Below are 19,858 nucleotides of genomic sequence, written 5' to 3' on the forward strand. Positions count from 1 at the left end.
CGATTGAGATAAAACGCACATCTTCGCTGTTCGTCCTTCCTCACAGCGTGGTATACGCATGACGAATTTTTAAAGCGAAGCTTTCAGCTTTTCACCGAGGAGGAGGAATAACTCTAATTGCACAGCATGTCAGCGCTAAACGCGCTGGGTGAGAGTGGATCCCTCTTCACAGGATTCCATATAAGCTGCTTTCGCCACCTGGCCCCTGTTAAACAGCCGTAGCTGATCCTCCAAGGCAGGACTGGACAGCAAGATCTCCCATCGCTCGCTAGGGTCGCCCGTAGTATATGCCGAAAACTCGCTGCAGAAAAGCCAACGTTCTCTGATGATGATGGCGATGATTGTGGGTGAAGTTATGAAAAATTAAATCACTTACCGTGGTGGGAACCGAACCTGGGTTCCTGGCGTTATGAAGCCGACGTCTATTCGATTGCGCCATTTCGGCCCGCTCGGAGAAGTTCGAATTTGGAGAGGGCTGCATGGATGTGCAAAATTAGACAGCCTTAATATTGACGCCGGTGAGGCGATAGACACCAGTGACCGAGAGTAGAACCGTGGGCCTGAAAATTAATATGCAGAAAACTAAAGTAACGATCAATAACCTCGGGAGAGCACAGCAGTTTGAGATATATGGCGAGGCAGTGGAAGTGGTAAGCGAATATATCTACTTAGGCCAAGTTGTGACCCCGGATCCCAACCATGAGGCAGAGATAATTAGAAGGATAAGAATGGGCTGGAGTGCATTCGGCAGGCACTCTCAGATAATGAATGGCAGCCTACCATTGTCCCTGAAGAAGAAAGTGTATGACAGCTGCATCTTACCGGTACTCACCTACGGGGCACAAACTTGGAGGCTCACTAATAGGGTTCAACTTAAATTGAGGACGACTCAGCGAGCAATGGAACGGTAGATGATAGGTGTAACATTAGGGGACAACAAGAGAGCGGAGTGGGTAAAGCAACAAACGCGTGTTAAGGACATATTAGTTGAAATTAAGAAGAAATGGACGTGGGCAGGGCATGTAATGCGAAGGAAAGGTAACCGTTGGTCATTAAGGGTAGCAGAGTGGTTCCCTAGAGAAGGCAAGCGTTGCAGGGGGCGGCAGAAAGTTAGATGGGCAGATGGGATGAAAAATTTTTGCGGGGATAAATTGGTCGCAGTTAGCACAGCGCCGGGATATTTGGAGATTAATGGGAGAGGCCTTTGCCCTGCAGTGGGCATAGATAGGCTGGTGGTGATGATGATGATGATCGAGTGTTAGCACAGTTGGTTTTTTTTCCAAGAGCTGGTTAAGAGATGACAGCAACGTCTGCGTGCTTGCCGTGTCCGACTCCAAGCATCGTCTTCTTCCGCCGGTCAGATGATGATGATCACAGCTGTTGGTTTAATGATGATGAAGACGGATGATATCTGCAGCATCTCACAGCGGCAGCTGGGACTGAAGGGACTGATGAAGTCCGCTTTGATGGTGTGCTTACAGTTGTGTCAATATTCCAGTAACGGTATAGCACTGGGTTGGTTCGTTTGGTGTTGGACTTGATTTTGAAAAACTTGGCATTGCCACATCGTTCTCGTTTGGGCAGGGGGGTAATTGTTTGTACAGCGCAGTTCACTGTTAAAGGGACACTGAAGGGAATTTGTCAAGCTCCCGTTTTTGCTTGCACTGTGTAGACTGACTCAAATTAACACACTATTCATCGTTTATCCGGTTGACAAATCGGTAATTATTTTACAAAGTGCGAAAGAAGAAAAACTACTATGCGCGGTTTGCGGCGGCCGCACAAACTAAAGGCTGTGACGTCAGGAGGGGGGGCACCGTGATTGGACGATGCCCAAGGTTAGCAATCAAAAGTTTCGGTTTCGGTTTCGGTTCTGTAAAACAACATGCTTGACATCTGATGGCGTTGTTGGATGGGCATTCTCGATTTCTCAATTATCGCCGTACCGCGCTTCTGCCATGTTGTCGGCTGTCAAATGTCTAAGATGAACCTGCCAGGGCGGCTTGGAATCGTAGAAATCACTAGACGAGGCCTACGCAGTGGATGAACGCCCTCCGCGTCACCGCAGACTCTCAAATGCCATGCGCTTTTCCCGCATATTCTGAGCTTGCCTCACTCATGTCTGTTCGTAAAAAGCTAGTTCGCACCAGGCCAAGGGTGTGCTGATTCAGGCCTGGGCCCACTGCCCGCAAGCAGTTGGTGCTTGTGGCAACAGCACGCCAACGAGAACTCGCTAGCGCGTCATTGTCAGTATGCACGCGTTCTGCGATCTCGCTCGTGGAGCAGTGAACGTTACGGCCCAAAAATGGTGAACTCAGTTCAGAAAACATCGGCCGCATACGAAAAAATCAACTTACAAAAAAAAAATACATGTACCCGCGGGGATTCGAACTTGCGACTTTCCAGCGCCTCAGACCGCTAGGACACGAGCCGGCGCTGGCGGGAACGGATATATAAGGTTTATAATTTATGACCAGTTTACACTTTTATTTATTTTAAGCACTTTAAGTACTTTATGTGACTATTTGTTGTATATCACTCCTGCAGTAAGTGTCCCCCAAACTTCCACAATATCTCACGTCTAGCAATTGCATTTCTTTGACGGAAAAGCGTTCGCAGATGTGCGGTCGTGCTGCTGACCGCTGTGCTTGTTTACCCAGCGCAAAAAGTGCTTCCTTCTCCCTAGTTTTGCGCTGTACGGTAAAAGTTTCAGGTGATTTTATTTTCTTAGGACCTATATTGACTTCGCTGACTCTTCTCCCGCCTTCAATTGGCCTTAGATTTTCCTACTAGCGTAAAGTCAGCGAAGCGTCGCATGTGCACTTGTGCAGCGCTTGTGTGGAGCGACCCGGCCTCTGAGTTTGACACAGTGTACAAACTAACAAAGTAAGGAAAGGCACATTCTTTCATTCACAAAGGTGTTGTGGCTTAGTTTCAATTGAGCGAGCGAATAGCGACGACCCGTCGGCGGCCGGCGGACGAAACGCTGGGCGCTGGGCCGACTGACTCGATCGGTAGGTCGGCTGGTCGACGAACCGTGCAGTAACGCAGCCATTTTCCAGCTCATCTCCTGCTGACGTCACACGAAAACGCCACAGAAAATGGGCGAGCGTAAAGAGAGGAGGACAGCATTTTCGAATTGATTTTTCTACTAAATAAATTCGCGTAAACGCGGCCAGAGTGGTCGAAACAATGCCTACGGACTCCGAACTACAATTTGCGCTACTAATCCCGCAATGTTTACAAATCACTTCAGTGTCCCTTTGAAGGGAAACGGCGAGCGCGTGGCCGCTGCGCTCCGCGAAGCGCCACCGCTGAGAAGTGGCGATAATCGGAAACAGCCGGCACATGCGCATTGACCACTACAGGGCTACAGGTGGCAGAAGCCGCTCAGTCGTCTGCTACGGCGCTTCGCCGTGCCGCTCAGATCCTTTGGGCAGGAGTGCGAAATCCGCCTCTTTCATTGCGGTGTGCTGCCACCTAGCGTGCCTAGCGGAAGTTGAAGCTGTAGGGCATGGAGGAAAAAAAAGCTTAGGAGAGGCCCCCAGCTATCCCCGCGCATTGGCAAAAGTGTGGAGGAAGTCACGTGTTTTCGGCGGCCATTGGAAGTCGCGTTAGCAACGGCGTCCTAGCAACAGCCCGCCCGCCGTTCGCCAGTCATGGAGGAAAGGCAGCGCCTGCCTTGTCGTCCGATTGCGAAGATTGCTGCTTCGCTTTGCTGCGCTGTGGTCTTGCGGAACTCGAAAAGGATGCTGCGAGTTGCGACAGCTGCGCCGATGTGAATATGTCATTTAATTTCTACTTGCAAGTGCACCTTGTACCGCGTCAAGCTTTTGCTCCGGTCGCGATCACGACGCGCCTATTGAAGTGCAGATATCGTGAACGCGCCGTCCCGTCGTACGCGCGGACACCCGTCAGGTAGATTTTCGGGAAGTGATACACGGTGTGCAGTACGTAGGCGACTTGCAACCGAACGATTCGCAACTCAATTTTTTGGTTATCGCCGCTGCAATATATAGTTTGCTAGGCCGGCAATGCGCGGCAGTGTCTTTGCAACTGTTACAAGGTAGATTCCCAGTTGATATAATTCCATCGTCCTATTACCTTAGTAGGTGTCCGTCTGTTGACTGGAAAAGTGCTGGATCTGGAATCTGGATCTTTTTGTGGTCTCGCTCTGGATTTCGCTTTTCAACGCTTCATACTGCGAGGTTAGTGTATGAACGTTTTCAACTGATATCACCTTGAATTTATTGACACTGAGACAAGTTGAAACTTGGCGAAAAAAAGTTTATTGACGCCACCCACCCTCTCATTTTTTTTTTACTCAATAAAACGTTTTGCCTCCTCCTCCTGCTCCTCCTCCTCCTTCGCAAAAAATTCTATCGAAGGCACGCGAACAACGGTAAAAACATTCCACAATTTTTTAGCGTGAAATCTGCATGAAGTACTGCTTACCTATATATATAGAACGGCCGTTTAATTGACTAATCATCTCTGATTGCCAGTGAAACTGCAACGCAAACTTGGGCACTTTCCAGTCCGGTAGCCGCACGGCGTTCGCCCACTGTTTGCGGCGTTCTCCATCGCTTGGGAACCTATAAACGGCGGCGATTGCAAACAAAGGATGAACGCACACCAATGTACAGCAATACTTGTCAGCGGAATGATGCACTAACCGGTGGAAAGTGACGCCCAATTCCTTGGGTACCGATCGCGACTTGCAGCCTGGCACCGAGCATATTGCGGCATTGTTAGAGCGAGCCGCTTCGCAAACCTGCTGCGGCCACACTGAAGACGTGTAACAGTGTAACCGCGCGTTCAGGTTCACGGTCACGCGCTGCAAAACGGCCTTCTACCTGCCCATCAGCTGATTTCCGCCGGCTCGGCGCTGGCAGATGCAGACGACAAGAGAGGCGATACAGGACGGAGGAGGCGGAGAAGGTGCACCGAGAGAGAGGGGCAAAAAGAGTCCGCCAATGGCATGGAGGGCCAATGGTCCGCCATTCGACTTACAGAAATGGCGTTTCCGGCTGCGCTGGGTGTGACGTCAGGGCCTCTCCTAAGCTTTTCTTTCCTCCATGCTGTAGGGTTTGCCGGCGTTTCCTCCGGCTGCGTTCTCGTTGTATGCACGGCAATCCCACATTACGGCGAGGAGCAGCCGAAGTTTTTCTTCTGTGTTGGTGTTATAACGCCTTAAGATGACAGCCCCTGGTCAAAACATAATACCAGGCGGCTTCTTATCACTGAATGAGGGCTGGCAGAGAAATCTCGGACAGATCCGTGTGCCGTCCGAGCAGCAGAGCGAGCAGTACTTGGAGTCGTCTGGCATGAAGTGCGATCGCCAGCTCAACAAAGGCCGGCAGTTCGCAAAATGCCTTTAAGCGCTGGACACATGTACGATTGGTACACGCGATTCGCATGCGACTGATCGTTACGACTGTCGCCACGACTAGTCGTACGCGTGAATTTGAGACGGCCCGATGCGCGCATGAGATGCGTCGTCGGCGTCGATCCGCCCACTGTTTTTGCCCCATGGTCAACTACGATGATCGCTGAGCTGAGTTTGTAGATTCTGCGCGTTTGCTCGTAAGAAATGGAAAAAGCAAGCAATCGTGAAGCGTTTACTGCCTTCGGAAACAGTCCGCGCACACGCCGGCCGCGCCTGCCAGCTCGGCACACTCAGCGGCTCGAACCGGCGCAGACCACGGTAGCAACCGCGCTTGTCGCTGCTCTTCTGAATCAATCTGATCGCTAAAAAGTTCCACATGCGAGAAAGTAGGTGTTAGTGTGGTGAAAAATTGTGCTAGGAATTGTTGTCAGGGCTTATTTTAAAAGTGGCGATCAGATATATCTGCCGCGATGCAAGCCTACGCTGACCGGTCGCCGCGGCGCGCGGTGCGTCGAGCGGCCGAGAGATGATCGGCGCAGGGGTGCGCCGTAGACGACAGAGCGGCTTCTCTCGCATGGAGCTGTCAACGCGCATGTGCCGGCTGTCTCCGGTTCTCGCCACTTCTCGGCGGGGGCGCTCCGAGGAGCGCAGCGGCCACGCGCTCGTTGTTTCCCTTTAAGAGTGGGCCGCACTGTACATGCCGACCCTGGATGTCCAGCTCTGGCTAACAATCAGGGCGACGCAGGCAGCTGAAGACCACGGCTTCTTGGGCTGAGGAAGCCGACCAGAATTGCAAGAACAGTTTTAGATAAACTCCTAGTCAATCATTAAATCAATTAAGGCAATCCACTGGTTCAGCTTCACCACAATGAACATTAGTGGTGAATCAATGTAGCCAATAGGAAAGTTTCGGCGAATGACAATGCCGAGCATGCCGTTTGACTCAGAGGTTCTGTCTGCGCTGTAGCTTCGACTGGTGGAGCGGGCTGTAGCGGCTGGCAAAGCATATGGGGTCCTGGACTGAGGACTCCTCCTCCTGAAGACGCCATACAAATTTACTACACAATACAGATGTTTATCCTCCTCTTCCTCCTCTGCGCTGTGCCATCACGCAATTCAAGTGTGCTGTCTTGAGAAAAAGCGCGAAAAACGACTACACGTAGAAAAGAACACAGGCAGGCGCGCTGGTCCTGTGTTCTTTTCTACGTGTTGTCGTTTTTCGCGCTTTTTCTAAGGATGTACCACCAACTCGCCCAACTTTCAATTGTGTCAAGCGTGCTGTTGTTCTCCATGGCGCAGATCTCACTTCTGAGTAAAATGACTTGAACGTTGCTGTCATTCTCGGAATTCGCTTTGGTGACGGTATGGAGTGGCCACTAGAGTGCACTGGGTTGAAGCTGAACCGCGTGATTGCGTTACAGTGTAGAATAGTAAATACGCTATCATCACTCTTAAAAAAAGGTTGTGGCTGTCAATACCGGAACGATGTGAAAAGCTATGGCTGCGATGGCTAAAGCTGCGACGTGAAAAGCCATGGCTAAAGCTACGATGTGAAAGGCTATGGCTGGGACAAGTTACTTGTCCCAGCATACAATAGATACTTAGTAACTGGAGGTAGTAAGTACATCGCTAATCAAGACTACTAACTGAAGCAGGCAGTAAGCACCACAACCTTCACTAGTGAAGTCCTATCGATAACAATCATCTGAGCTAGATGCGTTTACTAACTGGGCATGCATAACCTAGTCATTAGCATGACCTTAATCTAGTGTATACTACTTCTATACACCCAGTCAATATTCTAACCATACAGTTGCTAGTGGCAGAGCCTACGCACTGTGCCGCGTCGTAGTAAGGTTCGTAAGGAGTTTGTAAATATGGCCGTTACTACCCTTTACGACCTTTTTTATTTAGAGTGATGCATGCCCCAAGGGTTGGTGTACAGTGGGCTGCAGCACGCTTGAAAAAATTATGGTGGAAGCCGCAGATATGGCGGTTTTTGTTTTATGCAAGGATTTTCTATGCGACGGGTTATGCTATTTTAAATAGTGAGCCCGCACTACGTGCCTACTTGCTAGCGTGCTGGGATGCCAGCGTGCCAGGGCTGCCGATGCCTTCACGTGCCTTATGTACAGTTCAGCGCACACGCTGCGGTGGCTCAGTGGCTAAGTCGTCACGGTGCTGATCACGAGTTCTCCGGTTCGATTCCCGGCCGCGGCGGCCGCTTTTCTGATGGAGGCGAAAAACAAAAACACCCGTGTGTGCGAGATGTCGGCGCACGTTGAATATCCCCAGGTGGTCGAAATTAATCCGGAGCCCTCCACTACGGCGCGCCTCGACGCCTGCGTTTCGTCGGCGCGTTAAACCCTACAATCAATCAATACAATTCAGTGAAAAATAGACAGGGACTAAAAACGACACAACACAAAAGCGCTATATACTACCACTGAAGTTTATTTAAAAAAAGACACTCGCTTATAAACACGCTAAGAAGAGATAAACCTGGCAAATAGAAAAGAAAGGAAGAAATGTGAGGTACCGTCACACGGGATAAAATTTGGCGCAGTCAGACACACCCGTCAACAACGCGTACGCCATAAACCTCAAGAAATTCAATTCATTGGGCTGAAAGGTGCGAAGATGGCACACTGATACACTTGTCATTCTCTGTATGAATATTCACTGCTTCCATTATTACCCTGGTGCGCTAGGCTCTCGACCTGAAAAGCACTTACCCGTTTTGCAATAACGGACCACAAGCACCATCTTCACAATCTTTGCCGTGGGCAGCCAAGTGTCCCTCATTGCCACAGCGTACATTATTTGCATGTTCACGCTCTTGTGTTGTGTCTTTTCTAGTCCCTGTCTATTTTTGCGCTGACCTGAACATAATGGAATACCAACTAGGCCAGCCCATTACGTTACTAAACCATATGTGCCGTAATTCTGCCGCATGTTGACTGGTCTGGGTAGGTGCGATAATAGTATCGCTTGCGGGGTAGCCATGTTGACAGCGGATAAATTCGAGCTGCACTGGAATTCCGTCGTTGCAAGTCACGATATTTTAGTGGTGTCGTGAAATATCTCCCGTTTGCCTCTTTTGCAGCTTTCAGAAGCAGCTCTGGACATAATAGTATCGCTTGCGGGGTAGCCATGTTGACAGCGGATAAATTCGAGCTGCACTGGAATTCCGTCGTTGCAAGTCACGATATTTTAGTGGTGTCGTGAAATATATCCCGTTTGCCTCTTTTGCAGCTTTCAGAAGCAGCTCTGGACGCCGTCATCCTCGACGCCAAGACGGTTTTCTGCGAGCGGTCGCCATCTCTCGAAGGGAGCCAAACTAAATCCGAAGAAACGAAGTCCGACGACAAATCAGCAACGGCCACAGTGGTGTTCGCCTCTCAGGTGGCGCCGAGCTCCACGCAACCTGGTGGCAACGGAGACGAAGCTGACACAGGAGTCACCGATTCGGAAAACAGCAGCCACTCGGAACAGGAGGCTCCGACGTCGCCGAGTGGAGACACAAGCGACCTACACGAGATGGACGAGAAGATGCAAGACAGCGGACATCCTGTGAGCGATACCACGACCGTTACGTCTTCCGATTCTGGATCGGCGGAAGAAGCGGCGGCACTTCTGGAAAGTGGCGTGGTAAGTGTGACCGAAAGCTCGGGGGAGGAACCGGAAGTGGATGCGGAAGCCCACCATGAGCCGGAAGCCGCCACGGAACAACGCCGAGATGCCGTGCAGCTGCAGGTCGTTCAGCAAGTAACGGAACCTAAGGTTGATTGTTGGGAGAACAAGGTGCCCATCAACGAAGAGCCTACCCAGAAGGCATGTGAAGACACAGAAAAAAACGATCGAAAATTGCCTCCCAACGAAAACGATGTTTCTGATCGGAAAGAGGCTTCAGTTGGGGAAACTCTTGAGCAGAAGGAAAAGACGTCCACTGGAGTGAAGAAAGACAATATCGCCATCGTAGCGCCACGGCAAGTGGTCCAGGAGGATTCCGAGGTGTTTCCGCGCGTGGTGGACGCCTCCTTAAGTACGGCACGTATTGGTTTTAACGACATCTTTGATGGTAACTGGGACGACGTCTTTCCTGAAACTGAAGGAATGGACTTCACGTTTTGCTCCAACGTCGCTGTCGTTGACGAAACAGAAGGGCGTCATTCCGCTAATGAGCATATCACCAGTGACACTGACTCTGAGCCCACAGCTATGGCTGAGGATGATGAAGAGCGAGAAGACGGCGACAAGGGACGAGCTCAAATAGTGGAAAGTCCAGCCGCCAGCCCGGCCAAACGAGCTAAATGGTCTCAAAGGATGGCCGCTGGAGTCACCCAGCCTAGCTGCCCAGACGACGCACAGCTAAAAAATGTGACGCACAGAAGTGACGCAAAAAGTCTGGGCAATCAAGCCAACATCAGTGCCCAGGTCACCAATATCACCGGTTTAGAAGAGCTGGTGCCGGGAAAAGGTAGCGCTTTGGGCGAAGGTTCACCGCCGATGGATAGTCGCTGGGACCAAGCTCCAAGCGCCGCAGTGGACGACAGGTTGGAGCAAAACACGCACCACGACCAAGCCCAAGATCCATTGGCGCAAGGCTGGAGTGCGGAGATCTTCAAGACGCCTTTGGATCACAGCGTTGGCGAAGAAGTTGAGTATGGTGAACTGATACTAGGATCCACAGGCCCGGGTACCCCGATCATCGATCGGAGTAGAGTCATGCTACCGCCTAGCTCGGTACGCGAGACTTTCAAAATGCCTCTCGCACGACACACACTATCGGAACCAGAAACAAGCAGGCAATCAGCATCCGGTTCACGTCCGACGACGTTCGGTTCATTGTCACACGAGCGTATGGTAGACCTGTGCGGCGTCCTTCCACAAGGACCACTCGAGGAAGATACGCCGCACCGTGCTGTGAACTTCGGCAAACTAAAAGATAGAGCTTGCCGAAGCACAGGGCCAGGGATGCCCACGAAGCTAGAAGACTGGTACAAGGTGTGCAAAGGCAACGACGGTCATCAGTATCAGCAAAGGGAGCCGAACGTCTGCCACGGGCGAGGCGCCTTCAGCGGAGCCAGAAACGAGAGGAAGAGCTGTACACTCGACACATCAGGAGTCTTCCGCAACAGACGCCGACAGAAACCTTTTTCTGACCAAACAAACCGCATCACGCGGTACTTTCCTGCCAAGAAACCCACGGGGACCCCAGCACTGACCGATCTGGTCAGCCAAGCCTCACAGGGCAATCGTCCTTTGCCTAACTTCGACAAGTTTCGGTTTGACCGCTTCGAAGCCCGTTCGAATCGACCCGTCAACACCCCTGCTTCGACTGGCAGTGGTTTGGACGTCAGGGAAGATCACGAAATGAAGGGCGACCCCGTTGCACCGAACGTCGGCCCTTTGGGGACAAAGAACGGCCAGGGAAACGCCACATTCCAGGTGGGAGCCAGATTCAACAACCTGGGAAGACCGAGTTCGGTGCGCCAGGTCAGCGCAGGTCAACGAACCCCAGCAGAACGCTTCGGGTCTGTGCCACACTCACGCGAGGAAGCCTGGTTTACCAACTTGCACGAAAAGCCGTGGCCGAGGAGCGCCAGAGAGATGCAGGACTGGGAAGACAGGGAGAATATGCGAAGGATAGCTGCCCGGGGATTGCACGCAAATCACGACGCATGGAACCTGTATACAGTGCATGCCTCGACAGTGCCTAGCACGACCCGAAACCTGCCCAAGGAGAGTGTCGGCGGACTAGACGAGTTTGCTCAGAAAGCAGCCGGCTACAGCCGCCCGGCCATTACTCCCATACATCAAGAGGTGAATGAGAATGGAGATAAGGCTCCTGACTTTCGCGCACCCGGAACTGGGGTTAGTAATACAGGCCAGCCAGTCCCCTTGGTACAGCAGACTCGTGAGGCCACATCAGAACGTCCGGGACCACTGGCGGAGGAAGACGGGATTGCGTACAACGCCACCAGGAAGGACGCCAATGAGGCACGTCTTTCCTACAACAGCATCGCTTTCGATCGGCGAGGGCATATATCGGAGGTGTCTCGGCACATTAACAATGGTCAAGCGACAGTTGGTTTTCCCGGTCGCAACACTGATGACGCGCTTCCGCATTGTGCTACCCTGCAAAGTGGCAATCAATTCGCACCACAGATGACACCCCGAGACACGTTTTTCATTCCCGGCACGTCTCGCTCAGCGGTAGCTGTCATTCTCCAGGGAGAACTCAAGGGCTTATCCGAGCCAGATGAACTGGACGAAGCCATTGAGGCGGAATCGCAAGGCAACGAAGAGCCCGCCGCCTGCAAGCCTCGTGGTACATGCCAGGCTGGGTCGACTCTTCTGCTTCAGGGACGACAACCACTTCCTTCACGCGACAATCGCACCTGTTTCGACAAACGCGGCCCCGGAAGACAGCAAGGCGAATTTTCTAATGACAAAGGCCTGCAAGAATATTCTGGCGCTGCCGCGTCAGCCATGCGCAGCCACGATCACGTCGCCTTCGACGAAGAAGGATGTTTCGAGGATGGTGGAATTTGTGCCAGTGACTTCTGTGAGCAGGAGCTCGAAGAAGATGATGGAGTCTTGTACGACGACGGAGATGGCTGGTGGCAAAACCAAGAGAAAACCGTCGTGGAGCCAACGAAAGAATCTGAACGTGAAGTCCGTCAGATCATCAGGGAGACCTTTGGTGCAGCGCGACCCATGGACCGTGGCGGTGTGAGATCAACTCCGCTCGCTAAACCCGACAGCGGACAGTTCTTTCCGAGGGGAAACAGCATTGCTGAGGTCAACAATCAGCGCCTTTTGAGGGATGACCGGCCACGTTTCGGTAGAGGCGGCTCAACGGCGTTCGGTCAGTTTGGGCACCCGCGTTTCGACAAACCGACTGGTTTCTTCTTTGACACCTTTCAGCTGCAGCGCCAGCATCAGAGCGCACCTCTGTTCAAGGTAGGAGCCACTCAGAGGGTTGGGGAGGACGACGTTCCGACAAGGGCTGGGAGCGTTCGAATGCCTTCTGCAGCTAGCTGCGCTGCCCCCATGAACGCGGACAACATCGCTCCTAAGATGGCGGCAATGCCAAAGGCTCAGCTGAAGAAACAAGTGGATCCGAAATTAATCCCTGCGGCTCTCCTTAAGCCAGCAAAAAACAGCCCCTTGGCGAGCACATTTATGGCGCCTCGCGGCGTCAAGCTGAAGAAAGCGGATGAGACCACCACTTTGGAAGGTCAAAATCCCTGAAGTGCCTTTCTGTCCTGTTCTTACTGTTTCTGTTTCCCAATACTTCAGAGGCTCGTTTCCTTTTCTGTTGGAGGACTGTTGGAAAAAGCGTTTGTTTGACGTGGCTCTTTCCATGTTTGCTTCAGAGACTTTTGTATGTTTGTGTTTGGGAGTTTGTATTTATGAGTTTTCGTTGATGAGTTGGTACATTCAGACGGACCTAGTCCTGTGGCGATTTCGCTACGCCCAGGTGAGCGTTTTGGCGTGCTTCAGCATTTGTTTTGTGTTTCGTTACTTCTCGAGCTTCTTACTGGTTAATAAAGTTCTTGCTGCGTTTCGAGACTGTTTTCAGCGTCTGTCTCTTATTTTGCTTTCTTCTCCCGTATCTGTGTGTATATTAAAAAAAATGAGAAGAAAAGGCTATAAGGCACTGCAAAATAGCGTATACAGATCAGAGTGTTAAAGAAGCCCACAGAATAACGACACAGTTGTGGTACGTCCACTATTAAAGGAATATTCTCATCTGTCTTGATTCAGGGACGGAGTTTCTCGATTTTGTTAATTTTTTTTACATCTTCTTGTCCGGGCCGTAATTTTAAGATCGTTATGATAACTCTTTTGTCGAAATCTGACTTCAGGATGCATTGTGCAGCTTAACCCATGTGACCCACTAATTGACAATAAATCCCTGGCCTGTACAGCTTCACTGTACCTGCAATGCCCTGCGGAACGAAAAAAAAAAAAAAAAAGGGCTCAGCTTGCACATAGTGGTGCGAGACTGGAGAAACAGCAGAGCTGGCGGTCCCTCTCGTTTCGCCGGAGACCAGGCTGTTGCTCCTCACATGGATTTCCCAACTTGCCGCTAAAATTTCTCCATGACTGGCAGGCCCGGATCGTTTTGCCAGCAGGCTTTCGCGTCACTCTCAAAGTTGACTGTGTTTACGCGCGCTAGAACCCGCGGCAACCGGCTTTTGCGAACACGGCGTCTGCAGGCTCCCCACTTCAGGCGCAAACGCACGTGAACAGGCGAGGAGAACAGCACGCGAGAGATCACGCTACGAACGCGCTAGGCAGAGTGTTCTCGAAGGTCGAGCAGGCCGACGCCGGGCGCTCCTCACCCGGCGCACGCTCACGCGCTGGTAATGCTGGGTAGCGGAACAAAAGCTTACACGTCTCTGCTGTTAAAAAGAAAAAAAAGTGATGTGCATGCGTATTTTCTTTTGTTTGTAATTTACTTTTTTTAGGTGGATTTTAAGAATAAGGAGGAGTTTATTTAGGTGCGAAAGAAAAGTACACAAAAAAAAGCACTACAGACAAGGGTCCCAAAGTCTGTGACTGTACCGGGACCCTCGATGAGATATTGCAGAGGTAATAATTACAAAAACCATTAGCAGCAACAGTGTAACAATATAAGGCGCTCAAAAAAATAATAAAAAAGGGTGATTTCATTTCCACTAAACAATCAAAACAGGAAAAAGTTCACAATTTTACAAAACAAAACAAGATTGGCATATTCAATTTCCACCAGGATTAAATCAGCAAGAAATTGGAGCAAATACCAATTAACAGGACAAGATATGGTCTTTTATGGACGATTTAAATGACTACACTCGCGTAAATAGTTTCACAGCAGGCGGTAAACTATTCCAAATTGATATTGCAGTGAAAGTTGAAGTCATTTTGCCGTAATTAGTTTGTCCCGTGGTAGACTTTTCCATCAAGAATCCATTCGGCCGCCAAGCACCTTTCCAATTATGTTATTCAAAACGTTTGAAGTGTATTTGGCAGGGTGGGTCGTCTTGCCTGCAAAACTGGGATAATATCATATTGCAAATGAGAAAATTTGTAAGAAACAGTCCTCATTTAAGAACATGCTAATTTCTTAATAAATCGCCCTCTCTCTTACGTTCATTATTTGTGCCTGCTTTTCTTGCGTCGTAATAATTTGATCTCGCGAGGCAGACGTAAAGTGGCGCTTTTTAAAGCGGTATTACCAGCTTTAAAGTATCCTTTTCATGCCTGTTCCTGCCACGACGCCCGAGCAAGCGACAGTGGCCATTGAACATGTGCGTGCTCCTGTTTATTTAGGCCAATTGGTCATCATTAACAAACACAGCAGTTTCACGGGACAATTGAGCGGATATATGTTCAACTGCGGGCGCCTTCGTGCCGCAATAAACTAACATTTTTAGATGTTGAGTCGCCTTTCACAATGCAAGAATTAGTGATGGCTATCGAATCCGTCAACGCCAAGAGCGCACCAGGAAAGGATGGCATCACCTGGCAGATGCTGCGCAACCTTAACGAACGCGGGAAAATGCAGCTACCTGAAGAAATTAACAAGGTTTGGCTGTCAGGCGAAATTCCTGCTGAATGGAAGCACTCCGTGGTGAGCCCCATTCCCAAACGAAGGAAGCCAGCCGTCAGCATCAGTAACTTGAGGCCCATCTCGCTTACCTCAACACTCAGCAAGCTCTTGGAGCGGATGGTTCTCACCCGGCTTACCTACCACCTTGAAGAGGCACAGAAAGAACCCTACTTCGACCCGGGCCAGACAGGATTCCGACCAGGCCTCTGCACACAAGACAGCATTTTCTTGCTCCGTCGTTGTCTTCAAAAGCGGAGAGGAAGAAAAAGTGTTCCTGGCATACTGGTAGCCGTCGACCTGCGGAAGGCGTTCGATACCGTAACGCACGAGGCAGTAATCTCCGCACTCGAAGACACGAAGCCAGGAGCCCGCATCCTCAACATCGTCAGGTCATTCCTGGAGGGACGCACCTTTGAGATTCGGAGTGACATTAGAAACCCTCAGATTTACAGCAGCAGCATTGGTGTTCCCCAGGGGGCCATACTGTCGCCCACGCTATTCATGGTGTCGCCCACGAATTCATGGTGTGCGCCTCACCATGTACGCCGACGATGTGACGCTGTGGACGGAGCCCGGTGACCCTCTCAGAACAGCAGAAGACGCAGCCAACGCTATACAAGACGCCCTCAATACTTTAGCCGACTACTTGAAGACTACGGGAATGGAAGTGTCTCCGGAAAAAACAAAATATATTCTCCTGGGCGGCTCCACGGTTGAAAACGACTAGGTCAAGCTCTGCCTCACCGGCCAGACACTCGAGAGAGCTCCAGACCGGCATATCAAGATTCTTGGCATCCCGATACATGAAAGCGGAGGTGCGGCAACGTGGCTACGGCAGCTAGAGCCTAAGTGGAAACAGCTTCTGCATCTTGTAAGACGCATAGCCCACAAATCCGGAGGAGCCAGCACACGCACAGCTCGTACCCTCACAATGGCAATACTAACGTCCAAAGCTTGCTACGGAGCTGTGTGTTTTGACCTGACAAAATAGCAATACGACAAGCTGGAAAGACTACACCGGGAGTGTCTTCGGGTGATAACGGGCCTGCCCCGCCATGCTCGGGTCGAGGAGCTGCACCGCTACTCTCGCATCCCGCCGCTCAGAGACATCATCGCAGAACGCAATGTAGGACACGATCGCAGCCGTTTCTACACGCCAGCGGGCCAGTCGCTCCTATAGCTGGACGGGGAACAGCTGGGTGAACAGATAGAAGTGCTCCGCACGATCGCTCCCTGGGAAGACGTCCAGGTTCGTGTCACGAAGCCAGTCACGCGCCGACGCACGAAAGGGGATCACACGGCCCAACGAACTGCCCTTGCTGAGAGGGCTGACTTCCAGGACAACGCCATCTTCACGGACGCCGCCTGGGACCCAGACACCTTCCGGGGAGCGGTCGCTGCCGTCCGAAGACAGCAGCGGGATGCGCAGGCGTTTCAATACTGCCAAGAGCAACCTGTGAGGTCACTTGAACTGCAGGCCATCCTTTATGCACTAGAGAAGTTCACTGAATGTGCAAGGACCAGCCCACTTTCTGTGCGAGGACAAACCTGCACCGTTTGTACCGACTCTTTGGACGCCCTCAAAAATCTGACAAAGACACCTAGAGCCGGCACTTTGGCGCACAACGTGAAAGTCGCTTGCGCAACCCTTCACGAGCTCTACGGCGTGATGGTGCGGGTGGACTGGGTCCCGGGGCATGCGGGCAGCATCGGAAACGGCGCCGCCCATGACGCGGCGAACGAGCTGTTACGTTTCCGCTCGTCCCCCCTTGACACAGTCCCCCAGACTCCGCTGCTTTTTGACCCGGACGCGGAACGCGAGCGGATGAAGGTGCAAGCCAAACGAGAACTGATGGCGAAGGTGCCGCACAATCCCCACCCACTTCCCAAAGGGCTTCCGCGTGGTGCGAAAGTGCTAATATACAAGGCTAAGACAGGTGCTGCCCTTACGGAAGATGTTCTGGCAAAGTGGCGAGCACACGCTGCATCCAAAAGAGCTCGTGGCGGTGACCCACAAGCGGACATCACCGATCAGAACGAGGAGGGCGACCAGGCAGCCACTGCGAACTGCTGCACGTGCAATACCGGTGCCTCTCCAACCTTAAGGCACCTACTGTGGGACTGCCCCGGCCTTTCACCGCTTAGGATCAGGCACAAGGGCTCCGGCATTGCATCATTGGAAGAATGGACAACCCCGCCCCCTCACTTGGACGCCGCGAGCACGATCACTTTCTTGTGGGAGTTCGTGCGAGCGGCAGACCTGACCGGACGACTCCGACGGCCGCCCCACTCCCTTTCCATTCTCCCCTCTTCCCCAACTAGGCTACCAAGCCCCCCGTATCATTAATAAAGTTTCATTCATTCATTCAGATGCGATGCTGAGCATCTCTTGTCGGCGGCCCTGTCCTTCCTGCGTGCGTCCGTCGTCGTCGTCGTCGGCGTCCGCACAGCTGCGTCTCTCCTCCACTCTCCCCCTCTCCTCTCCTATAGCGAACACTCTCTCGCGAGGGGCATTGGATTGGATTCGATTGAATTGGCTTGGCTTGGCTTGGCTTGGCTTGGATTGGATTGGATTTGGGTTGGATTGGATTGGATTAAAGTGGATTGTGTTGGATTGTGTTGCGTCAGAGCCGCGGCAGACGCACTGGCGGCGGCGCGTGCCCAGGTGAGAGCGAACACTCTCTCTACCCCCTTCAGCGTCGCATCACACCAGGGTTCCCGCGAGGGGAGGTGGGCGTAATTTTTGGTTTTGCTGTCGTAGTTTAAGGTCGCGCGCGTCATCGTTTCACATTATTTGAATTTATGGAAAAAATTACGGTGCCTATATTTAAGGCGTTGGAGGTCTAAAATGTTTTTCCTGATCTTTCTGGCGCCTATCATGCGCTTTTTAATGCCTGAAAATACGGTCTCTTGTTATCAACGTAAAATTGGCAATTATCGTGCTAAGGAGCAGCCAAATTTCTAGGAACGCGGATATCGTAACTTGCGCAGAAAATGCCAATGGGGCATGAAGCAGGTAAGGGGGGTGGTGAGTCGCACGTAAAAATACTGGGAGGGGGAAGCTATGGCCTTCACCCCCCCTCCCCCCTGCCCTCCTGACCGGCGTCCCTGCATGGCCTCAAGGACTTTGCTTTCAATAGAAAAGATCGTTGAAAAACGTTCTAATTCATCACGTCAGCAGCGGGGTCTTAGGGAGAATAAGAGCTGTCAGCGTGTTACACCTTGCTACCATTAAGGTGTAACGATATCACAGAAGAGACACCAAAGCATTCCACAGACCGGCCCTTTAGTCCCTATGGGACGACATAAGGGCTGGGCGAGAAAGTAGCACGTCGAACCTCACTACTTCAGCTCTTTTAAATGCAGAGCATTTCAGTAACTCACGATGTCACCCGCGTTGACGTCCGTAGTCGTAGTCCGCACCCCTCCCCCTACACGATATATAAAAAATACTATCCGGCGCCTGGTTTCGATCCCTCGACCCTGCGGGCGGAACGCAATGTACATGGTGCTCTACCCACTGCGCCACAAAGCCGACACAGAATGGGAGCTACGAACGCGCCTTATATCCTTGACTCATTCAAACTACGTCAAGAAGCTGCTGATACAACGCATTCACTACCACCAACTCCCCAAACACTAAACGTTAACGCAATACACCCACCCCCTATGCGACGCATTTACTCGAGTCCCCCTCGCGGGGAGATGGGCCCAATTTTTTTAAGTTCTCCTTGAAATTTCACCCCTCTTATTTCGAAAAATTACTAGTTTCAATGAACGAGGATTGCTTTTTAAAGCGAAGCTTTCTAGCGCTACCATCCAACAGTTCTTTCGTGGCGTGCGCGTGCGGGACTCCCAGCGCGTCGGAGGCAGCGGCGGAGAGAGGGAGGGGGCGGAGTGTTTCACTCATGGAGCGCACTACAGATGCCGCTGCGAATTTACCCAGCGTTCCCCGCGCGGAAGTGCCTGCTCGCCGGCGGCGGCGTTGGCGGTGCGGCTTTGTTGTCTGCTTTAGCGACGGCTCTTTTGGGCCTGTTTTAGTGCAGCTTCGCGTCCATTGCGCGGTGCCTTAGCAGGGCTTGATTAACTTGTTCGACAGCACCTCCTGGGTAAACCGTACCCGACGGAATTAAGTGGTTGTACGGCAAACATACGTTAAGGATTGGATTACATGGCGGGAAAACCAAATGTAGAGACCACATACAGACACCTGACCGATAGAGAAACGCTACATTTTGCGCACTGCTTGCCACGAATGGGACTCCGTTTTCTAAATTTGTGATTAGGTTGTGTTTTAAGAGGTATTACAAAAAGCGAAAGGAGCAACTGGTTCTGATAAATAGGGATTATAAAAGTTCCCTCAGCTTTATCGCAATTCTGAAACTTACGAAACTAGCTAGTTGAAATCGGTATAAATGGTAATGACTAAGCTCACATGCCGAATTGTTTCGGTGTCTGCGCTTGTGTCACGCGGTGGTGTAGCCCCGAGCTAGCACAGCAGGATGGCTAGGTTCCGCTGTCTCACCCTTCGAAAGACGCCCCTCTCCGTTTTCTCTCTCCCGACTCACGGCCAGGCTACAGCGGCGGCGTCCGCCGCGCTAGCTCGGCCGTGGCCGACGCTGCTGCTGCGTTCGGGACGCCGCCCCCGCGAATTCCAGGTAACGGCTGGCAGAATCTCTGGTTTCACTCTTTGTAGAGCCAATTCAAGTGACGTCACATGGGCAATTGTTGTGGGTGTCGTTTAAAGCTTTGCTTTCCAACCACTTTCACAGCGTGAATAGGAGCCAATTTTTTTGTCAACTTTTTTATATCCAGGTTGTTACATCCAGATGAACGAAAGCATCTGTTAACCAGGCTGAGTG

General features: G+C 51.6%; 1 protein-coding gene across 1 annotated transcript in view; it reads left to right on the forward strand.

Annotated features, from left to right (window-relative positions):
* The window catches only part of LOC144161639 (uncharacterized), a 30,270-nt gene extending 17,355 nt beyond the window's left edge, over positions 1 to 12,915 (forward strand). The window contains exon 7 of the mRNA XM_077692269.1: positions 8,645 to 12,915. Within this exon, the coding sequence (XP_077548395.1) occupies positions 8,645 to 12,649 (4,005 nt within the window). The 3' untranslated portion in view covers positions 12,650 to 12,915. The remainder of the gene's footprint in view (positions 1 to 8,644) is intronic.
* Positions 12,916 to 19,858: the final 6,943 nt, after the last annotated feature.

Source organism: Haemaphysalis longicornis, unplaced genomic scaffold (genome assembly GCF_048455015.1).
Source record: "Haemaphysalis longicornis isolate Haplotype H1 unplaced genomic scaffold, Haemaphysalis longicornis Haplotype H1 scaffold_12, whole genome shotgun sequence".
Classification (NCBI taxonomy): Eukaryota; Metazoa; Arthropoda; class Arachnida; order Ixodida; family Ixodidae; genus Haemaphysalis; species Haemaphysalis longicornis.